General features: G+C 46.2%; 5 protein-coding genes across 5 annotated transcripts; 2 read left to right on the forward strand and 3 right to left on the reverse strand.

The window, feature by feature from the left end:
* Positions 1-9,975: 9,975 nt before the first annotated feature.
* On the forward strand, positions 9,976-10,828 carry LOC128837927 (histone H4). The gene has a single exon (XM_054029622.1). It carries the CDS (start codon positions 10,140-10,142, stop codon positions 10,449-10,451), a length of 312 nt encoding a protein of 103 aa, XP_053885597.1. The 5' UTR covers positions 9,976-10,139; the 3' UTR covers positions 10,452-10,828.
* Positions 10,829-11,730: 902 nt separating this feature from the next.
* LOC128837840 (histone H3) lies at positions 11,731-12,211 on the forward strand. Its single transcript, XM_054029445.1, has one exon. The coding sequence runs from the start codon at positions 11,754-11,756 to the stop codon at positions 12,162-12,164; it is 411 nt and encodes a 136-aa protein (XP_053885420.1). The 5' UTR covers positions 11,731-11,753; the 3' UTR covers positions 12,165-12,211.
* Positions 12,212-13,115: 904 nt separating this feature from the next.
* Positions 13,116-13,549, reverse strand: LOC128837830 (histone H3). The gene has a single exon (XM_054029421.1). It carries the CDS (start codon positions 13,524-13,526, stop codon positions 13,116-13,118), a length of 411 nt encoding a protein of 136 aa, XP_053885396.1. The 5' UTR covers positions 13,527-13,549.
* A 1,027-nt stretch (positions 13,550-14,576) lies between these two features.
* On the reverse strand, positions 14,577-15,302 carry LOC128837940 (histone H4). The gene has a single exon (XM_054029646.1). It carries the CDS (start codon positions 15,136-15,138, stop codon positions 14,827-14,829), a length of 312 nt encoding a protein of 103 aa, XP_053885621.1. The 5' UTR covers positions 15,139-15,302; the 3' UTR covers positions 14,577-14,826.
* A 121-nt stretch (positions 15,303-15,423) lies between these two features.
* On the reverse strand, positions 15,424-18,605 carry LOC128837802 (histone H1-like). The gene has a single exon (XM_054029356.1). It carries the CDS (start codon positions 18,587-18,589, stop codon positions 17,936-17,938), a length of 654 nt encoding a protein of 217 aa, XP_053885331.1. The 5' UTR covers positions 18,590-18,605; the 3' UTR covers positions 15,424-17,935.
* Positions 18,606-19,031: the final 426 nt, after the last annotated feature.

Below are 19,031 nucleotides of genomic sequence, written 5' to 3' on the forward strand. Positions count from 1 at the left end.
TGAAAGTGCTGTCCAGAGCAGTCACATTGGAGCACTCTGGGATAGGTCCTGGTGGCCAATAATGTTGATTTGCGTCTGCACTACTCCAAATTTGACCCAGCGAGGTCGATTTTAGTGCTACTCCCCTAGCCAGGGAGGAGTACAGAAGTTGATTTTAAGAGCCCTTTAGGTTGACGGAATGGGTTTGCTTGCGTAGACACGTTTATTATAAAATTGACCTAATGCAGCTAAATTCAACCTAACCCTGTAGTGTAGACCAGGGCTTTATATTCTTTAACCTATTTTTTCCCTATTTTGGCTTATATTCCTTCTCCCTTGTTGTGAATATTAATTGTGTTGAATATCTGGTCAGCATTAAATGTTTTAGGGAAGACTGAAGGAAAAGGGGTATTAAACATCTCAGCTTTCTTGATGTAACCACTTATTAGCTCTCCTGTCCTGCTGAGTAAAGGACTACACTGTCCTACATCTTTATCTTGCTGCTGATGTATTTAAAGAACCTCTTCTTATTGCCTTTTATGTCCCTGGCTAGGTCTAATTCAATTTGTGCCTTAGCAGTTTTGATTTTTTTCCTACCTGCTTGTGTTATTTGTTTGTATTCCTCCTGAGTAATTTGTCCATGTGTCCACTTTTGCTAGGATTCCTTTTTGATTTTCAGGTTATTAAAGTGCTCCTGATGGAGCCATATTGGCTCCTTACTATTTTGTCCATCTTTACTTCACATTGGGATAGTTCCCAGTTGGATCTTTTATATTGTCTCCTTGAGAAACTGCCAGCTCTCCTGAACTCCCTTTTCCCCTAGATTTGCTTCGCATGGTAACTTGCCTACCAGTTCTCTGTGTTTGTTAAAGTCTACCTTTTTTAAGTCCATTGGCCTTATTCTGCTGCTAAAATGTCTGTCTCTCTGGTTACTTCCTCCACTTTCTGAAACAAAAAGTTCTTCTTTGAGTGCTTGTTTATGTCCATTCCAATCAGGTGTGTGCGTGCGCATGTGCACGTTGGCTGGAAGATTTTTCCCCTAGCAGTATCCATTCGGTCGACTTGGGCGCCCCTGAAGTCACACCCTCATGGCATCTAATATATAGCCCTGCTGACTCACCACCTCTTCAGTTCCTTCTTACCGCCAGTGACCATGGCTGGAACTTCCCTTAGCTCTTGCACCGCAAGTTCACTCTCTATCCGGTTGTATATAGTTAGTTGTTAGTGTTGTCAGAGTTATTAGAGTTTAGTATAGTGTTTGTTGGGGGGTCCCCTCCACCCACTTCGGTTCCCAGAGCAGTGGTATGTCATGGTCCCCAGGTTTCAAAAACTGTGTGGCCTTCGCCAAATGCATGCCCAAGAGTGACCCGCACTCATCGTGTCTACGGTGCCTGGGGCAGACCCATCAGAAAGATCTCTGTAAGATCTGCCGTGAGTTCCGTCCGAGAACTCTTAAGAAAAGGGAACAGCGGCTCAAAGTGATCCTCATGCAGGCAGCTCTATGCCCCCACTCTAACCTGGGCTTGGGACATCCGACCCCTACGGCGTAGTACTCTACGCGGAGTGCCCCGGCACCATAGGTGAGCTTGGTGCTGAGAAAGGATTCTTCCCGAGACGCTCGGCACTGTCATTGCTCCTCACGGGGCCCATCTGACAGTAGGCACTGCTCCCACTTGCCGGTGCCTCAAAAGAAGAAAAAGCTGGACGATCGTTCTCCTCTGGCTAAGCCATGAGATGTGTCACCCCAGGTGGGCCACTCCTCAGGATCTCTTTCCGGGGCTGTGTTGACTCCTGCCCACGTGCAGCAGTTGAGTCCGGCCCCGCCTGAAACACCAGAGCCTACACAGCAGCTGCACTCCCGTCCATGCCAAAAGCATACTAGGCTGCTCGGGACCTCCTCCACCTGACGGCACCGTTCTTGCCTGCCAAGGAGGAACTCTCAGTGCCGGTGAACCCACATCCTCCGGTGCATTCGAAGGGGAAGCCAGCTATGATGTCATGTCGCCATGTCCCTCGGAGCCTACCTGCTCCAACAGAACCTACTTGCTCCCCGAGCTCTCGATGTTCAAGGCACCGAGGATTGGCTCCTCCATGGTCTTCAGTGTCTGAGACCTCGGAGTCAGAGACCAACTCCTATCGCTCTGGTAGGAGCAGAAGTCACACATCAAGGTCCGGTAGAGACAAAAGAGAGCCCCAGGTGTGGCCTTTGCAGTGGCACAACCCACCTCAGTGGCCCTTCTGGACCCCCTGTGCTTTTCACCAGCACCAGGCAGGAACCCAAGGTCCTCACTCAGTAACATCTTCCGTGGCCTTCGCCACCATCATGCCACCTTCCTCTGCACATCTACCCTCGGCACCATTGGTCCCGATGCCTCTGCCTCCGGCACCATGCTCAGCTCCGACCTCGGCATCACCTTTCACAACGTCGATGCACCCGTCTCTCATGCCTGCAGCATTGTCGACGTCGACCATGATGCAGGAACCTGTGAGCATGGTAATGCAGCTCTCTCCGTAGGACTGATGCCACCGACTATGCCAGTTCTGAAGTCCATAGCCCCGGCACTGTCAGCAGTGCAACTACCTCTGATTCTGCCCCCCGGAGTCACGTGACCCCTCGGTAGGGAGGTAGATGGAACTTCCACTACCGGCACACACTTCATCCTCCTCATCGCTGGATGAAGCATTGGTGGGGACAGCCATAGCCACTGCATTAGAGGACAACAAAGTCATGCAGCAGTTGCTATGCAGGGCTGCCCAGGGTCTGGACATCAAGGCTGAGGACATGGTAGGGGAAGGGATCCCATGGTGGATATCCTGGCACCCTCGGGACCTTCACGTATAGACTTGACTCTTATAAAGACCATTGTGGACTCCACTGAGACCCTGTGGCAGACGCCGGCATCCTTGCCACCTACTGCCAAGCACAGCTGGTTTCAGCCCAGCGCATTTCATCATGGATCGTGGCCTGTATCAGTGAGTGCTACACTCTAGCAGGGGTTCCCACACCTCCGATCACAGCGCACTCTACCAGGGCACAGGCTTCATTGACAGCGTTCCTGGCTCAAATTCCCACCCAGAAAATCTGCAGGGCAGCGACATGGTCATCCATACACACTTTTGCTGCACACTATGCAATCACCCGGCAGGCCAGAGACGATGTGGCCTTAGGAAGAGCAGAACTCCAATCAGTGGACATCCCCGACCCCTCCTCCTGAATTTGGCTTGGGAGTCACCTGATTGGAATGGACATGAACAAGCACTCGAAGAAGAAAAAACGGTTACTCACTTCTCGTAACTGCTGTGCTTTGAGATGTGTTGTTCATGTCCATTCCAAAATACCCATCCTCCTATCCTTCTGTCGGAGTAGCCAGCAAGAAGGAACTGAAGGGGTGGCGGGTCACCAGGGCTATATATTAGGCACCATGAGGGCATGACTCCAGGGGGAGCCCAGACCGACCCGATGGATGTTGCTAGGGGAAAAATCTTCCTGCCAATGTGCCCGTGCTTGCGTACACACATGATTGGAATGGACATGAACAACACATCTCAAAGAACAACAGTTACGAGAAGTGAGTAACCATTTTTTGGCCCCATTGTGATGGGTGGACCCCCCTTCTGGGTGCCACCTGATGTGCTAGGGCCAACCTGTCCACCAGCCTGGGTCCCCTCCCCCCACGCTGTGCTGTTGTGTCAGGCTCTCCAGTCCCCTTCCAGCACAAACACAGGTAGGGACATGCCCAGCTGTGGAATCACACAGCATGCAATCAGCTCTATGTGGGAGGACTCAGTTCGGGGAATTGCCCATCTCTTTGGTGCATACCTGCTCTGGAGTGTAAACCCAAAATTGTATCGTCTTGCGCTGTATAAAAATGTGTACAGCATAAGCTCATAATATTCACCTCCTCCCTTAATGTGGAGGAAGATATACACAGCATTTTTTCATTCTGTTTTGCTTTTTAAGTGGGGAATGGGGGGACACCACTTAGGATAGAGTTGGACAGCCAGTGATACTTGGCAAAAAGTCAAGTTGTTATGTATATATTATGCATTTTATGTTTTTGTTTTAACCTCTCTTTTTGTGCTCTTCCCTCTCCGGTTCCCTCTTCTATAGCCCCTTATGACACCCATTCTCTGTACCCCTTCCCAGAGCCCTTTGGACAAGCAACACTCAGGACAATTATACCCTATCCGATTGTGATTTACATCAAACTTCTGCCTTTGCTGGCATCTTATGCTCATGCCTCCCCACAATTCTCCTGAATCTACTTTATTCCCTGGAAGTCTGGCAAGTGGCAAGCATCAGACAAGGTAATCCAACAACTATGAAATAAATGTCTGAAGCATTTCATCCATATACTCCCCCTCCTTTCCACCCTGTGGAATTCTGTGTGGGGAGTAGAATGGGATTCAACAGAGCAAATAATGCAAACATTTCATCACCCTCATAAGATCACACATTAAAATAATAATAATGATAATAACTCTTAACCAGCCAACAGATCCTGAATTTTAATTTTATTTCCTGGAATGTAAAGGGATTCACCACTCCAATTCAAAGGATAAAGGGGGATAAAAGCATTCTCATTAGTAAAGAGAGCAAAGATCAATGTAGTTCTTTTGCAGAAGATACACTTGACCACAGATGAGGCTGCTAAATTAGAATACGACTGGGTAGGAAAAGCAATGTTTTGCTACTTCTCATCCCTATCCAGAGGAATAGCAATCCTCTTCCATACAGTACTGGCAATAATAGTGTCTGAGATCTTTAATCCTTAAAGTCACCAGAAATGGATCTGAGCTAGTCATTGCTAATATACTTTTTTAACTTCTTTATATGGAGCACCCCATCTCCCTACTGTAATTGTTGGGGATTTTAATTAAGTGCTTTAAATGGATAAATCTGCCTGTAGGGTCATAAGCCAACCAAAAGTAGAATGGCCCTGGAATTGCGTATGTAAGTGGGGGGGTGGTCTTGCTATTATGGGGAACTTTTCTGGATTATAAATAACCCTGGTGAAATGGGCTAGCAAAAGGAGTCCTCTCTCCCACTCCTTTTACCCAGAGGCCTGCCTGACCTCGAGGGTTCCCCTTCCACTCTCCTGTGTGGCAGAATCCTTGTAACCCCAACAAGGCTGGGCCCAGGATTCCTGGGGGATGGGGGCTCCCCCAACCCTGTAGTGGTCACTTAGCACAGGGGCTAGGGTGTCCCCACTCCAGGGTTCTCTCTCCGCACTAGATGCTTCCCTGATCTACTGAGCATTACATACAATTCAAAGCAGATACAATTTATTTAACAGCAATCAATTTTAAAAAATAAGGAAAAATGGGAAAGGTTAAAGTAAAACACATAACCCCGCTCTGTGGCATGGGGACATCACAAACAGCAGTCTCTGGAATGTAAGGGAAGTTCACAGTCTATTCCTCACATGTGCCAGGCCTCCTTCTCAGGCCCTGGCTGTGCTGCAGGGATGTTACTGGTCAGACACTCACTCTGGCTGTGACCACACGCCCTCAGGCTCTAGGTGGCAGGACTCTTCTTCCCAATGTCGTCCCCCTGTCGGAGTTACAATCCCCCTCCAAAGTTGCACCAGCCCTAAAGGACAGCTGTTATCTTGTTACTTTTAGAATAAACTCTTTGCCTCTGGATGTTTTTCTACAATTAGCACAGACCTTGCAAACTGACAGGCCTGTTTCAATTAGCACAAACTTAGCAGGTTGAGAGAGCAGGCTGAGACACATATTTCTTTCTAATGGTCAGGACAAATCCAGGGTCTGTTCTGGAATAATTCTTTCTTACAATTTCCACAACATAAATGTTATTAATTATTACTTTTAATCCAACAATTGTGCCCCAGTACTTTTCAAATAGGAACAGAACTGCATAAGAAACAGACATGTAGATGGAGATTTAATTCTTCGCTTTTATTAGATCCCCATTTTATATATATATATATTGAAAAAGGAATTGGCCTTTTCCTGGAGACAAACGAACCCTGAACATCTTCTAGCAGGATGTTGTTGGAGACTCTCAAGGCCTATTTGAGAGATCGAATTATTAATTTAATGACTGCCAAGAAGAAGAAATATGAAGAAAATTTGAGTGGCCTGAAAAGAAAAAGTAAAAGAGCTTGATTTGTCTTATGCCATAGCCCCATCTCCAGATTTGTTGTGATCCCTGATCAATAATAGATATGAACTCAATGAGCTGCACTTGGCACAGCCTGAACTCACCCTATTTTGACTCGATAGTATTTCTGGAAATGGGATGAAAAAGCAAGCAAGTTGCTGGTATATCAACTAAGACAAAAGGCTTCTGTGTGTAGAATCATGGTCTTCTGTGATAAACATGATAAATTACATACATTGCCCAATGAGATTAATAAATAGTTCTTTAATTTCTACAAAGATCTGTACAAACCCATCCACAGACGATTTGGATCGATTTTTTCCAAAATATTACATTACCACAAATTACTGCAGCCCAGTAAAACTTGATGCTCCCCTGAGGATGACTTAAGTGAGGTGATTAAGAATATGAAAGTGGGGAAAGTCTCAGGCCCAGATAAGTTCCCCACTGAATTCTATAGACACTTCTTTGAACTTCTATCGGTCAAGATAATTGAAATGTTTAATGAGTCATTTCTAGAAGGCACCCTTCCTCATATGCTGAGGGCAGTCCGAATATTAGTTATTCCTAAAGAGGAAGAGATGGTGAGATGCCACACTATGTTCCAACTGCAGGCTAATTTCCTTTATTAATAGTGGTATCAGAATACTGTAGTGGCAAAAGTTCTGGGAATGAGACTGGAGAAGGTTTTGAGCTCTATCATGCATCCAAATCAGTTGGGTTTGTCAGAGACCTTCTTGGCTCTGATAACGTTTGACAAAGTTAATCATATCATACAATAGCAGTAAAATGTGGTGACCCTGAACCACAACCTGTTTTAGCCTTAGTTGCAGAAAATACTTTTGAGAGGGTAAGCTGGAGGTATATTCTGTACTCTACAAAAATTTGTATTTGTACCCATGTTTAGTTCCTACATCCAACTGTTACATTTTTTTTCCCAACCTCTCACCTCACAACCAGCAAAGTGACCTTGAATATTTTCAGCCTTTGCAGAGGAACTAGGCAAGTGTGACTGTTGTCTCTATTACTTTTTGATTTGGCTCTTGAGGCCCTGGCAATATCTATACAGTCTCATCCAGATATCCAAGGCATATAACTTGGTTTTGTGTTGATGTTATATGCAGAGGATGCCCTGTTGTATTAATTTAGATGGACTATATAGACCCAAAGAGTCCAATGTATTAACAAGACTGTGACGGGGCGTGCATACCCCACACTAGGCAGTAAAGGGTTAATCCCACACTATGGGCGGAGGAAGTGCCATCCCTTAGACCAGACTGGGCATGCTCTAAATGCTGCACTAGTATAAAGGAGAGAAGTCCACCTCATTCTGGATTGACAGCCGGGGAGGAAGGACACTCGGTGGAGGCTCAAGCCTGGGAGCTGCTTCAGCCCCCGATTGCAGGAACCAGAGAGCTTGAGGCCCAGACTGGAGACCGGTTGCCCCCAACCAGTTGACAGGAGTTGGAGTCCCAACCAGCTACCCATACCAAGGAACTCAGAGATTCTGATGACAAACAGACCCTGGCTTTGAGACTCACAGTAGGAAGTGGCCTAGAGGTGTGTAGTGAGTGGTACCTCGCACCTGAAGAGAATCAGTGTGTTGCAATAGGATCCCCGCTCACTGGGTGGTGACCACACTCACCGCTGACAGGACCCTGGGCGGGACCCAGTGGAGAGGGAGGGGCCGGGTCCCCATACCACCTCTGCTGCCACCCAGCCCTGGGTGGTGCTCCACTTCTTTGACTCTGGCTACTAGGCCACACAGCCCTGACCCCAAAGGCATTGCTAATGACTCTGGCTGCTTGGCCACACAGCCACGAACCCAAGCGTAGCTGTGTTGAATCTGACCACTGTGTCTTATCGTGGTGAGGTCTGAAACAGTTGGGTAGACAGTTACACGGTGTCAGCACCCCCATCGCCTGCTGCAATGGGACAGGGAGTGCATACACCGCTACAAAGACCCATTCACTGTCCAACATTAAACAGTTTTAAACCAGGTTTGGTACACAGAAATGCTTAGCACCATGGCAAACACCATTAAAAATCCTTTCATTAAAGACACAGAAAAGAAAGAAAAACAAAGTATTTGAAAAGTAAAATATTAAGTAAGGCTTTCGTTTTAACAACATTTCTTGTTCCCTTTCCCTGTATCTGTAGCCAGTCTTTAAAGGAAAAACACAAACAAAAACAAACCAACGTAAACCTTGTTTGACAAGATGGCAACTACTGTCCTTTAGGGAAAAGACAAGTTAGTTGAGATTGGCTGGAGCTGTTTTTGTTGCTATTGCTACTATAGCAAAAGTCTGATCTCATTTCCTAGAAGACAAAACAAGAAAAATGTGCACAAAGGGGGAAAAAAAATAAGAGTAAAGTCTTTGGTATTGACTTTCACTTACAACCTCACTTTTGGAGAAACACAGGAACAGAATATGGTCTTACCTGCCACTCTGAGACCTGGCAAACTTGTGCTGTACTAGCATGAGGTTGCTTAAAGCATGGTATTTAGCTGCCTATTTCTGGTTACAGACTTTCAGTTGCACAATATGCAATCTTGGCCAGTGTTGGGATTATTTCAAATTACTAATATGGGAAACCTCCACGTTTCCCATTTGCTAGATCTCCTACTTTGCAGACATATCTTTGTACAATTGAAGTTCTGCTGGCATGTTGTAGTCCTCTCTGCCTGTACAGGGAGAAATAACCTGATATTCAGAGTACTCGTAATCTTCTTGTGAGATTGAGAGACATGAACAAAAGGTATCTATTTAAAAATAATCAGCAGTAGTAAATAGGAAAAGTCAACAGAATGTTGTATCGTTTAAAACTCCTGGGGCTTAAAAAAACAAACAAAGAAACAAAAAACTGTCCAGAGGACAGTAGAGGATAAGGAACGAGAAAGGGCGACACGTCTTTCAACGGCTTTTGAGAACCCCCTTCAGATAATATTCACCCAGGCTTTCCAAAGATAAGAAGGTTCGTACTAAATTGGTGCAGTGTAGCCTTTGCGTTGCCATGTTTGCACATATAACATCGTTTTCTAAGTATTGCCCCCGAGCCCCCGTTTGCATATAAGCAATTCAGAAACTGACCCCTTCCCAACATAAAACAATGATTCCTGCCTCTGAGGCAGAGGAATGAGTTCCTTTATCTGCAATGGGCAAGCAGGCTGGTTTTGTGAGCGATTAGTTCTGCAGTCGTTTTTATGCATTAATCACACTATTACATGTACTGTGAAAGGAACAGTAAGAACGAGCATACCACCAAATGAACAAATTTAACAAATGGAAGAAAAGAATGCGGTGTCCTGCTTTATCTTCTGATGAAATAAATGTGCACTTTTCATTCATATTAACCCTCCCTGAACAGGCTTTGGAAAAGACTGGGGAGAGACGATGTGTCCGGAAACCTGATTGGTCAGATTTTGATGCCGTCTGGAAATGCTTGAAAATCAGGGGAGGGTTTGAAAAAATGGCCACAAATATGAAGACCTCTTGATGGAAGACCCTCCAGAAAGGAAGATTATAAACTAAGGACAAATAAAAAATTCAGTTGGAAAGTGGCTCTTATTTTACACAATTCACAGTGACGGGCGATATTGCCTGAAACCGCGGGGTTGCATTGCAAACCTAATTACTGAAAGCAGGACTTTTTCATAGATTCCAAGGCCAGAAGGGATCATTGTGATCATCTAATTTTGACAGATTCGTTTGTAATACTGAGACACACTATCTATTTTATCTTCCTTCTTTAAATCAAATCTCGGGGAATGTAACTAGAGCAGGGTGGGCGGGAAGGGGAGGGGCGGAGAGCAAACTCAATAACCCGCCTCGTTTCTTCTAAAGCACGCCTCGTGCAGGCAGCTGCAACCGGAGGAAGTGGGATGCGGTGGAAAACAGGGCCAAGGCTCCACCCCTTTCTTTGACAGTTCTCAAACAGGTCGGCGCCCAGACGATATACAGAGAGCACAACGCACTAACACAGCCTGTTTATTCTGGTTTTGTAAGCAGGGTGTTTCGAAGGTTGTAGCATCATGTCTGGTCGTGGTAAAGGTGGTAAGGGGCTGGGAAAAGGGGGCGCTAAGCGCCATCGGAAGGTGCTTCGTGATAACATTCAAGGTATTACGAAGCCAGCTATTCGTCGTTTGGCGCGCCGTGGTGGTGTAAAGCGTATTTCTGGATTGATTTATGAAGAAACCCGAGGAGTACTGAAAGTGTTTCTAGAGAACGTTATCCGTGATGCTGTCACTTACACTGAACATGCCAAGCGAAAGACTGTGACTGCCATGGACGTGGTGTATGCTCTAAAACGCCAAGGTCGCACTCTGTACGGTTTCGGGGGCTAAGTTTTCATCCCGTTTTAAAGTTGAAACATCTTCAAAAACAAAGGCTCTTTTAAGAGCCACCCACACTTTCACAATGAGAGCTTAAGTGCTAGGAGTCTGTTTCTGAAACGGCGGTGCCTGTGTGTATGTTAAATTAAGCGTACTTTAAATTTGGGGGTATTTTATTTTCTCATTTGACCTAAATCGTACATCACATGGAATGAGAAGTATTAATGCTCTTTCACTGGTGGCCGGGGGGGTGGGTGTCTAAACCCTGTGGTTAAAAGGCTACGGACGACTTTTTTTCTTTCTTTCTTTGCCAAAATCTGTTTCGTCAGCTTTGTGGGTAACGAGAGGAAGAACAGCTTGGGTTTCCCGGGAAGACCTTTATTGCTGCCTTATCCACGTCCTGATAGTCCTGCAAACGTCACGACAAACAATTGATGGGTAAAATGCAATAAAGTCCACTCTGGCTAAAAACATTAGCGTCCGTTTCTTCCCCCCCACTCCCCCCGCTCATTTGGGGAAGGCAAAAGAGATTTATTTCCCGCTTTGCTCCACGAGGTCCCTTATTTCATACACGCCTTTTCATTTTTGTAGAGACGACATGGGGGGTATGAGAAGATATCTTTAAGAATTACAGCTGATACGTGGTCTCCTCTGAAGCTTAAGGCAGGACCGAAGGAGAGTAAAGGCCTCCCTCCTTCATAAGGAGGCAGTACTTCAGTCCGAGAGGAAGAATCGTAGGACACGGTCACCTTCTAAAAGCCTATACATTAGCAGACGAAGAGACTTTCTATGCAGTCGACACATCCTGTTGTTTCAGTGTTATCTGGCGGGGATTCGTGCTCGTTCAGGTTGTTCATATGTAAGATACAGTACAGGGAAGAAGCGGGAATAATGTTCGGTATCAGAGATTTAGCCCGTTTGGAAGTGAAATAATGAGACGACGAGCCACCGATTTAAATGAGAGAGAGAGAGATGAGATAGAAAGTGGGGGCGGCGGAGTTTCAGAGAGAGGAACCGCAAGAAACGGACTATGGGGACATCTAGAGAGCGCGAGTTTAGTGACTTGACCGTTGAAAGCCGGTTTGGGCGAATCTTGTCGGAGCGACACTGGAGGTAGGGAAGGGCGGGTCGGATGACTGGCTGCACAAGCGCGGGCTTTTCAAATGTTCAAATTGTCCAATGATAGCTGGCTCCATGTCAACAACCAATCAGAAAGGAGGATCGGTCTATATATATCGCCGGAGCCGAGGGGCTCTGCCTTACTTTGTTCTTTTGTGCTGTTTATCTCGGAGTTGCGAGTGAGGGTTGGTGAGAATGGCCAGGACCAAGCAGACCGCCCGTAAATCCACCGGTGGCAAAGCCCCCCGTAAGCAGTTGGCCACTAAAGCTGCCCGGAAGAGCGCGCCTGCGACTGGGGGAGTGAAGAAGCCTCATCGTTACCGACCCGGCACTGTAGCCCTGCGAGAGATCCGCCGCTATCAGAAATCTACTGAGCTGCTCATCCGCAAGCTGCCCTTCCAGCGCCTGGTCCGTGAAATCGCCCAGGATTTCAAGACCGATTTGCGCTTCCAGAGCTCGGCGGTTATGGCCCTGCAGGAGGCCAGCGAAGCATATCTGGTTGGTCTTTTTGAGGATACCAACCTGTGTGCTATTCACGCCAAGAGAGTCACCATCATGCCCAAGGACATCCAGTTAGCCCGCCGTATCCGAGGCGAGAGAGCTTAAAAGCTTGATTACGCCCTCCAGCTTTTGGCAACTAGAAAACTATTACGAAAGATCCAAAGGCTCTTTTAAGAGCCACCACATTCACATTCAAAAGGAGCTGCAACACATTCGTCATGTGTGCGCCTTTAACAGTACTGTCAATGCATTTTGAAATCTTACATGATTCTAATTTTATTTCCCGTAATGACAGACAATCACTACATTTCAAACGAATAATCAAATATAGATTGAGTTTTTTGTATGGTTTCGGGTGGTTGGTGTTTCAACGAGGCTTGTTTAAACATTTCACTGCCACTGACCTACCAACGAGGTTTGTGGTCTTTCAGTCGGTCTCACACACACACACTTTAGTCAATACAGCTGCTAGTTCAGATAGGTCCAGATTAAGAAAAGCAATCGAGGTGCATAAACTAAACCCCCATTCGCGGCACCACTGGGATACACACAAAACCACCGCTGCGTTTCTCTACAGATATTCAGGTTCCTAAACTCACGCCACCTAAATTTGTTATGAAAAAAATCCCGTAGGCACCTACATTTTTACTTCTAGGCATGCGCACTGCTGCCTCACCACAGAGCAATGTACACAAACCAGCGTCAGACAGGCAGAGGCACATCTTTCGGGCCTAGGGCAGGATATGGAATGTCTGATGAGTATTCTAAGCACCCCACTTAGACGAGCTCACGCAACTGAGGACACAATGTGAGACACAAATAGGAGAAACCGAACTCACGAGAAGATAGGACAAGTGTTAGAAAGGAAGAAGAGTTAATTAAGTGTATGAGGATGTATTTCAAGAAGATACCAGTTAGGGAGAGGAATGGGGTTGCAATCTTTCCTCCGCGTTTTTCAGCTCCTTTTGAATGTGAATGTGGTGGCTCTTAAAAGAGCCTTTGGATCTTTCGTAATAGTTTTCTAGTTGCCAAAAGCTGGAGGGCGTAATCAAGCTTTTAAGCTCTCTCTCCTCGGATACGGCGGGCTAACTGGATGTCCTTGGGCATGATGGTGACTCTCTTGGCGTGAATAGCACACAGGTTGGTATCCTCAAAAAGACCAACCAGATATGCTTCGCTGGCCTCCTGCAGGGCCATAACCGCCGAGCTCTGGAAGCGCAAATCGGTCTTGAAATCCTGGGCGATTTCACGGACCAGGCGCTGGAAGGGCAGCTTGCGGATGAGCAGCTCAGTAGATTTCTGATAGCGGCGGATCTCTCGCAGGGCAACAGTGCCGGGTCGGTAACGATGAGGCTTCTTCACTCCCCCAGTCGCAGGCGCGCTCTTCCGGGCAGCTTTAGTGGCCAACTGCTTACGGGGGGCTTTGCCACCGGTGGATTTACGGGCGGTCTGCTTGGTCCTGGCCATTCTCACCAACCCTCACTCGCAACTCCGAGATAAACAGCACAAAAGAACAAAGTAAGGCAGAGCCCCTCGGCTCCGGCGATATATATAGACCGATCCTCCTTTCTGATTGGTTGTTGACATGGAGCCAGCTATCATTGGACAATTTGAACATTTGAAAAGCCCGCGCTTGTGCAGCCAGTCATCCGACCCGCCCTTCCCTACCTCCAGTGTCGCTCCGACAAGATTCGCCCAAACCGGCTTTCAACGGTCAAGTCACTAAACTCGCGCTCTCTAGATGTCCCCATAGTCCGTTTCTTGCGGTTCCTCTCTCTGAAACTCCGCCGCCCCCACTTTCTATCTCATCTCTCTCTCTCTCATTTAAATCGGTGGCTCGTCGTCTCATTATTTCACTTCCAAACGGGCTAAATCTCTGATACCGAACATTATTCCCGCTTCTTCCCTGTACTGTATCTTACATATGAACAACCTGAACGAGCACGAATCCCCGCCAGATAACACTGAAACAACAGGATGTGTCGACTGCATAGAAAGTCTCTTCGTCTGCTAATGTATAGGCTTTTAGAAGGTGACCGTGTCCTACGATTCTTCCTCTCGGACTGAAGTACTGCCTCCTTATGAAGGAGGGAGGCCTTTACTCTCCTTCGGTCCTGCCTTAAGCTTCAGAGGAGACCACGTATCAGCTGTAATTCTTAAAGATATCTTCTCATACCCCCCATGTCGTCTCTACAAAAATGAAAAGGCGTGTATGAAATAAGGGACCTCGTGGAGCAAAGCGGGAAATAAATCTCTTTTGCCTTCCCCAAATGAGCGGGGGGAGTGGGGGGGAAGAAACGGACGCTAATGTTTTTAGCCAGAGTGGACTTTATTGCATTTTACCCATCAATTGTTTGTCGTGACGTTTGCAGGACTATCAGGACGTGGATAAGGCAGCAATAAAGGTCTTCCCGGGAAACCCAAGCTGTTCTTCCTCTCGTTACCCACAAAGCTGACGAAACAGATTTTGGCAAAGAAAAAGAAAAAAAGTCGTCCGTAGCCTTTTAACCACAGGGTTTAGACACCCACCCCCCCGGCCACCAGTGAAAGAGCATTAATACTTCTCATTCCATGTGATGTACGATTTAGGTCAAATGAGAAAATAAAATACCCCCAAATTTAAAGTACGCTTAATTTAACATACACACAGGCACCGCCGTTTCAGAAACAGACTCCTAGCACTTAAGCTCTCATTGTGAAAGTGTGGGTGGCTCTTAAAAGAGCCTTTGTTTTTGAAGATGTTTCAACTTTAAAACGGGATGAAAACTTAGCCCCCGAAACCGTACAGAGTGCGACCTTGGCGTTTTAGAGCATACACCACGTCCATGGCAGTCACAGTCTTTCGCTTGGCATGTTCAGTGTAAGTGACAGCATCACGGATAACGTTCTCTAGAAACACTTTCAGTACTCCTCGGGTTTCTTCATAAATCAATCCAGAAATACGCTTTACACCACCACGGCGCGCCAAACGACGAATAGCTGGCTTCGTAATACCTTGAATGTTATCACGAAGCACCTTCCGATGGCGCTTAGCGCCCCCTTTTCCCAGCCCCTTACCACCTTTACCACGACCAGACATGATGCTACAACCTTCGAAACACCCTGCTTACAAAACCAGAATAAACAGGCTGTGTTAGTGCGTTGTGCTCTCTGTATATCGTCTGGGCGCCGACCTGTTTGAGAACTGTCAAAGAAAGGGGTGGAGCCTTGGCCCTGTTTTCCACCGCATCCCACTTCCTCCGGTTGCAGCTGCCTGCACGAGGCGTGCTTTAGAAGAAACGAGGCGGGTTATTGAGTTTGCTCTCTGCCCCTCCCCTTCCCGCCCACCCTGCTCTAGTTACATTCCCCGAGATTTGATTTAAAGAAGGAAGATAAAATAGATAGTGTGTCTCAGTATTACAAACGAATCTGTCAAAATTAGATGATCAGATGCATGTGGTGGTATTATACCTGCCTCTGGAAATTTCCACCACATGCGTCGGATGAAGTGGGTATTCACCCACAAAAGCTTATGCTCCAATACGTCTGTTAGGCTATAAGGTGCCACAGGACTCTGTTGCTTTTTACAGATCCAGACTAACATGGCTACCCTTCTGATAATTGCCACATCTACCAGCTCCAGATGAATTGCATACACCACCTTCGATGAAATGGGATTGGACTTTAACAACAATAGCTCCAGCCCATGTCAACAAACCTCTTCTCCCCAAAAGGACATTTATTACCATCTTTGATATCACCACAAGGGTTTTCCTTCTAAAACTCTCTCCAACTAAAGGGAAAAAGAACAAAGGATATTATTAAAATTAAAGCCTTGTTTAATACTTTACATTTTAATGTTTGAACTGCTTTTTCCTTTTCTATATCTTTAATTTAAAAAAAAAAAGTTAAAAGGATGTATAACAGGCTTGACAACCCCCAAACCTTGTTTAATGCTGGCAGAGTGCATCTGCCACACATCACAACATTCATAGTTTACACCAGTTCAATCTCACTGAAGTCAATATAATTGCCACAAAGAAAAAGTTCAGCCATTGATTAAAATTGTGGGGAAATACATTTTATTGCCCACATTAAAATGTTCTCACAATGGTTGTCTTTAGAAGCTCAAGCTCCTCTATGCTTTAAGGCACATACTTGACATTAAGCAGACTGGCCACAAAAGTGTCAGGGATATCCTTTTTGTTATCCCCATGAAAATCTATCCCAGTGTGGACAAGTTATTAGCCTCTGAAAACTCTCAATCCATACATGTTCAGCAGAGCATTTTTCGTTTGGCACCTAAATTGTCTGAAGATTGGCTTCCCTTACTATTGTCCCTCCTCAGACAGTTAAGCAGAACTTCCCCTGCAAAAACTCCTGGCATCTATCAAGGATCACTGTGGTTCAGGCACTGGAAATTAAAGCAGGGAGACTGCCTTTTCTATAGTTTGCATGCCCCCACTTTTGGCATATAGGCAGGATGAAGAAGCATATATTCAACTGGAATTCAGAGGGGTGAAGAGCTTGGTGAGAGAGCAGGAGACAGGAGATGGTGAAGGGGGAGGGCTAGGACATAGACAAGTTAGAAGGGTCTGTATAGAAAGGAAGGGTCACACTAAAGATGGAAAAGGGCAGAAGGGTCTGTAACTATAGAAAACACTCCCCTCTAGAGTCTGGAATAAAACCTAGGATTCCGGAATCTCAACATTCTTGTGTTGTAAGGAAATATCTGTAAAACCCTCTGGAACAAATGTGTTTCCTTCTTCTCTAATGGCAGGTCCATATACGGGATAGAAATCTCAACGGTTATCAGTTGGAACAACTGGCAGAGGTTTACACTAGATCTAAATGTCCTTCCCAACCCTTAGGGAATTCCTAATGTATTCGAGTGAAGGTCATTCTGAGAAGCATCAGTAAGGATGTGATTTCTAGAGAATTGGGTAAAAGACTGAAAGCACAGCCCGGGAGAGAAACAAAGATAGAAAGCAGAGGTGGTGATGGAGGAGATTATGAACAGAATAGGTATTAATCAATGAAAAAGGGAGAACAATGAAAAATGCTTCCTCCCCCCCATTCCCCGTTATTAGTGCTCCACTTTCAGAGAATAAAAGTTTCCAAGTGCCCGACATATCTGATTTGAAGATAAACAAAAATCCCCGTGTGAGGTATTTTGTACTTGGTAAATTGACAGTACTCCACACAGAACTCACCATCTTACATGGGGACCTATGGATTTAACAGTGACTCTCCCTACCTCCAATAAGAGAAGCGGGAACGAGTTGCCACAGGCCAATCCTTGCAAAGCGCGGGCTTTTCAAACTCACCAACGGGATTAATCCTGATCCCACCACTGCCAGCTAGGCAGTAAAGTGTGTGTGTCTAGGTCACGCAGTTTGCCCTCACACGCAGTCCTCACTCGCCCCTCCTACTAGACAATAAATCCTGTCTGGACCGAAGCTCATGTGCAAGGAATGGCCACCTTCCCCCTCCTTTTACACAATAAGCATGATTGCTAAAGCTCGTTCCCCTTCGTTGTGGGTTGTTGTTTTCTGCTGGGTGGATAAGGGAAGAATTTGGCTGCTAGTGATCGTGAATTTGGGCTGATGCTCTGGATCGATTTTAATACACCCAGCTCGAATATAGATGAATTGACGTCCCGCATTTTAAAGAACTGATATTGTTATTTCTTGTCGCGGGCGAAGGAAAATGTACAAAACTGAATTCTAATTTTGTCTCCCTATTTTCTATTACTTTCGTTTCTGAAAGTTGGGCGCTTCATGAAAAGCAGCACGAGGTTATTTAAGAGAACCTGGTGTTTCAGCTCCTCTGGGAAAGGGTGGGTGGCTCTTAAAAGAGCCGTTGGATTTCTCTGCATGACATTTTTTCTAGCCCGTTTACTTCTTCTTGGGCGCTGCCTTCTTAGCCTTCGTTGCTTTAGGCTTCGTCGGCTTGGGCTTAGCCGCCTTAGGCTTCACCGCTTTGGCCTTACCCGGGCTCTTAGTTGCCTTCTTAGGCTTGGCGGCTTTCACCTTTTTCGGGCTCTTGGCCGTTTTTTTAGCTGCGGCAGCTGCTGGTTTCTTGGCTTTCTTCGGGCTCTTTTTCACGGCCGCAGCTTTTTTGGGTTTCTTGGCGGCGCTGGCGGGCTTCTTGGCAGCTGGTTTCTTAGGCTTTGCCGCTGGCTTTTTCTTCGGTGCCTTTTCCTTGGTCTCGCCAGGCTTCTTATTGAGTTTGAAGGAGCCCGATGCGCCGGTGCCTTTAGTCTGCACCAAGGTGCCCTTGCTTACCAGGCTCTTGAGCCCCAGCTTGATGCGGCTGTTGCTTTTCTCTACATCGTACCCTCCGGCGGCCAGAGCCTTCTTAACAGCTGCCAGCGAGACCCCTTTGCGCTCCTTGGAAGCGGACACCGCCTTGGTGATCAGCTCGGTCACGCTGGGACCTGGAGGCTTGCGGGCTTTAGAAGTAGCTGGCGTCTTCTTCGTTTTTTTAGCGGAAGTTTTTGCCCCAGGAGCGGAGACAGCAGGAGCTGCAACAGGCGCCGTTTCCGACATAGTGATAAGCGTTTTCCAAAAATCAGAAAAGGAAAAAAAAACTAGATCTAGAGAAGGGCAGACGGCTGGTATTTATAGAGAGGAGCTGCTCTGTGATTGGCGCACTAAAGAGCCCGCCCAGCTGAAAGCAAAAAGGTCTCTTCTCCCCTCTCTGTGTTTCTTCGGAGTTAAAAAGGGGTACTTTTTGCAAAATATCTATCACCAAATCACCCTGTTTCTTAGCTGGGTGAAGAGGAGACAGGGTATTTTCATTCAGGAGAGTTTCCCGTAGGAGAGACTAAAGATAAGCTAAAAAATTGCCAATAAACCCCAAGACCTGGAGCTAGAGAGACCTCTGAAGAGGGAAACTTTTGTTTTTCGTTGTAAATTAAAACCATATCACTGTCAATAAAATCACATGTACAATTATATCTCATTCTTTAGAATGTTTTCTCCAAATAAA

The sequence above is a fragment of the Malaclemys terrapin genome, chromosome 1 (assembly GCF_027887155.1).
Source record: "Malaclemys terrapin pileata isolate rMalTer1 chromosome 1, rMalTer1.hap1, whole genome shotgun sequence".
Taxonomy (NCBI): Eukaryota; Metazoa; Chordata; order Testudines; family Emydidae; genus Malaclemys; species Malaclemys terrapin.

Coding starts and splice junctions, on each gene's coding strand:
- LOC128837802 (XM_054029356.1), bottom strand. CDS start 18,589: ATGTCGGAAACGGCGCCTGTTGCAGCTCCTGCTGTCTCCGCTCCTGGG.
- LOC128837840 (XM_054029445.1), top strand. CDS start 11,754: ATGGCCAGGACCAAGCAGACCGCCCGTAAATCCACCGGTGGCAAAGCC.
- LOC128837940 (XM_054029646.1), bottom strand. CDS start 15,138: ATGTCTGGTCGTGGTAAAGGTGGTAAGGGGCTGGGAAAAGGGGGCGCT.
- LOC128837830 (XM_054029421.1), bottom strand. CDS start 13,526: ATGGCCAGGACCAAGCAGACCGCCCGTAAATCCACCGGTGGCAAAGCC.
- LOC128837927 (XM_054029622.1), top strand. CDS start 10,140: ATGTCTGGTCGTGGTAAAGGTGGTAAGGGGCTGGGAAAAGGGGGCGCT.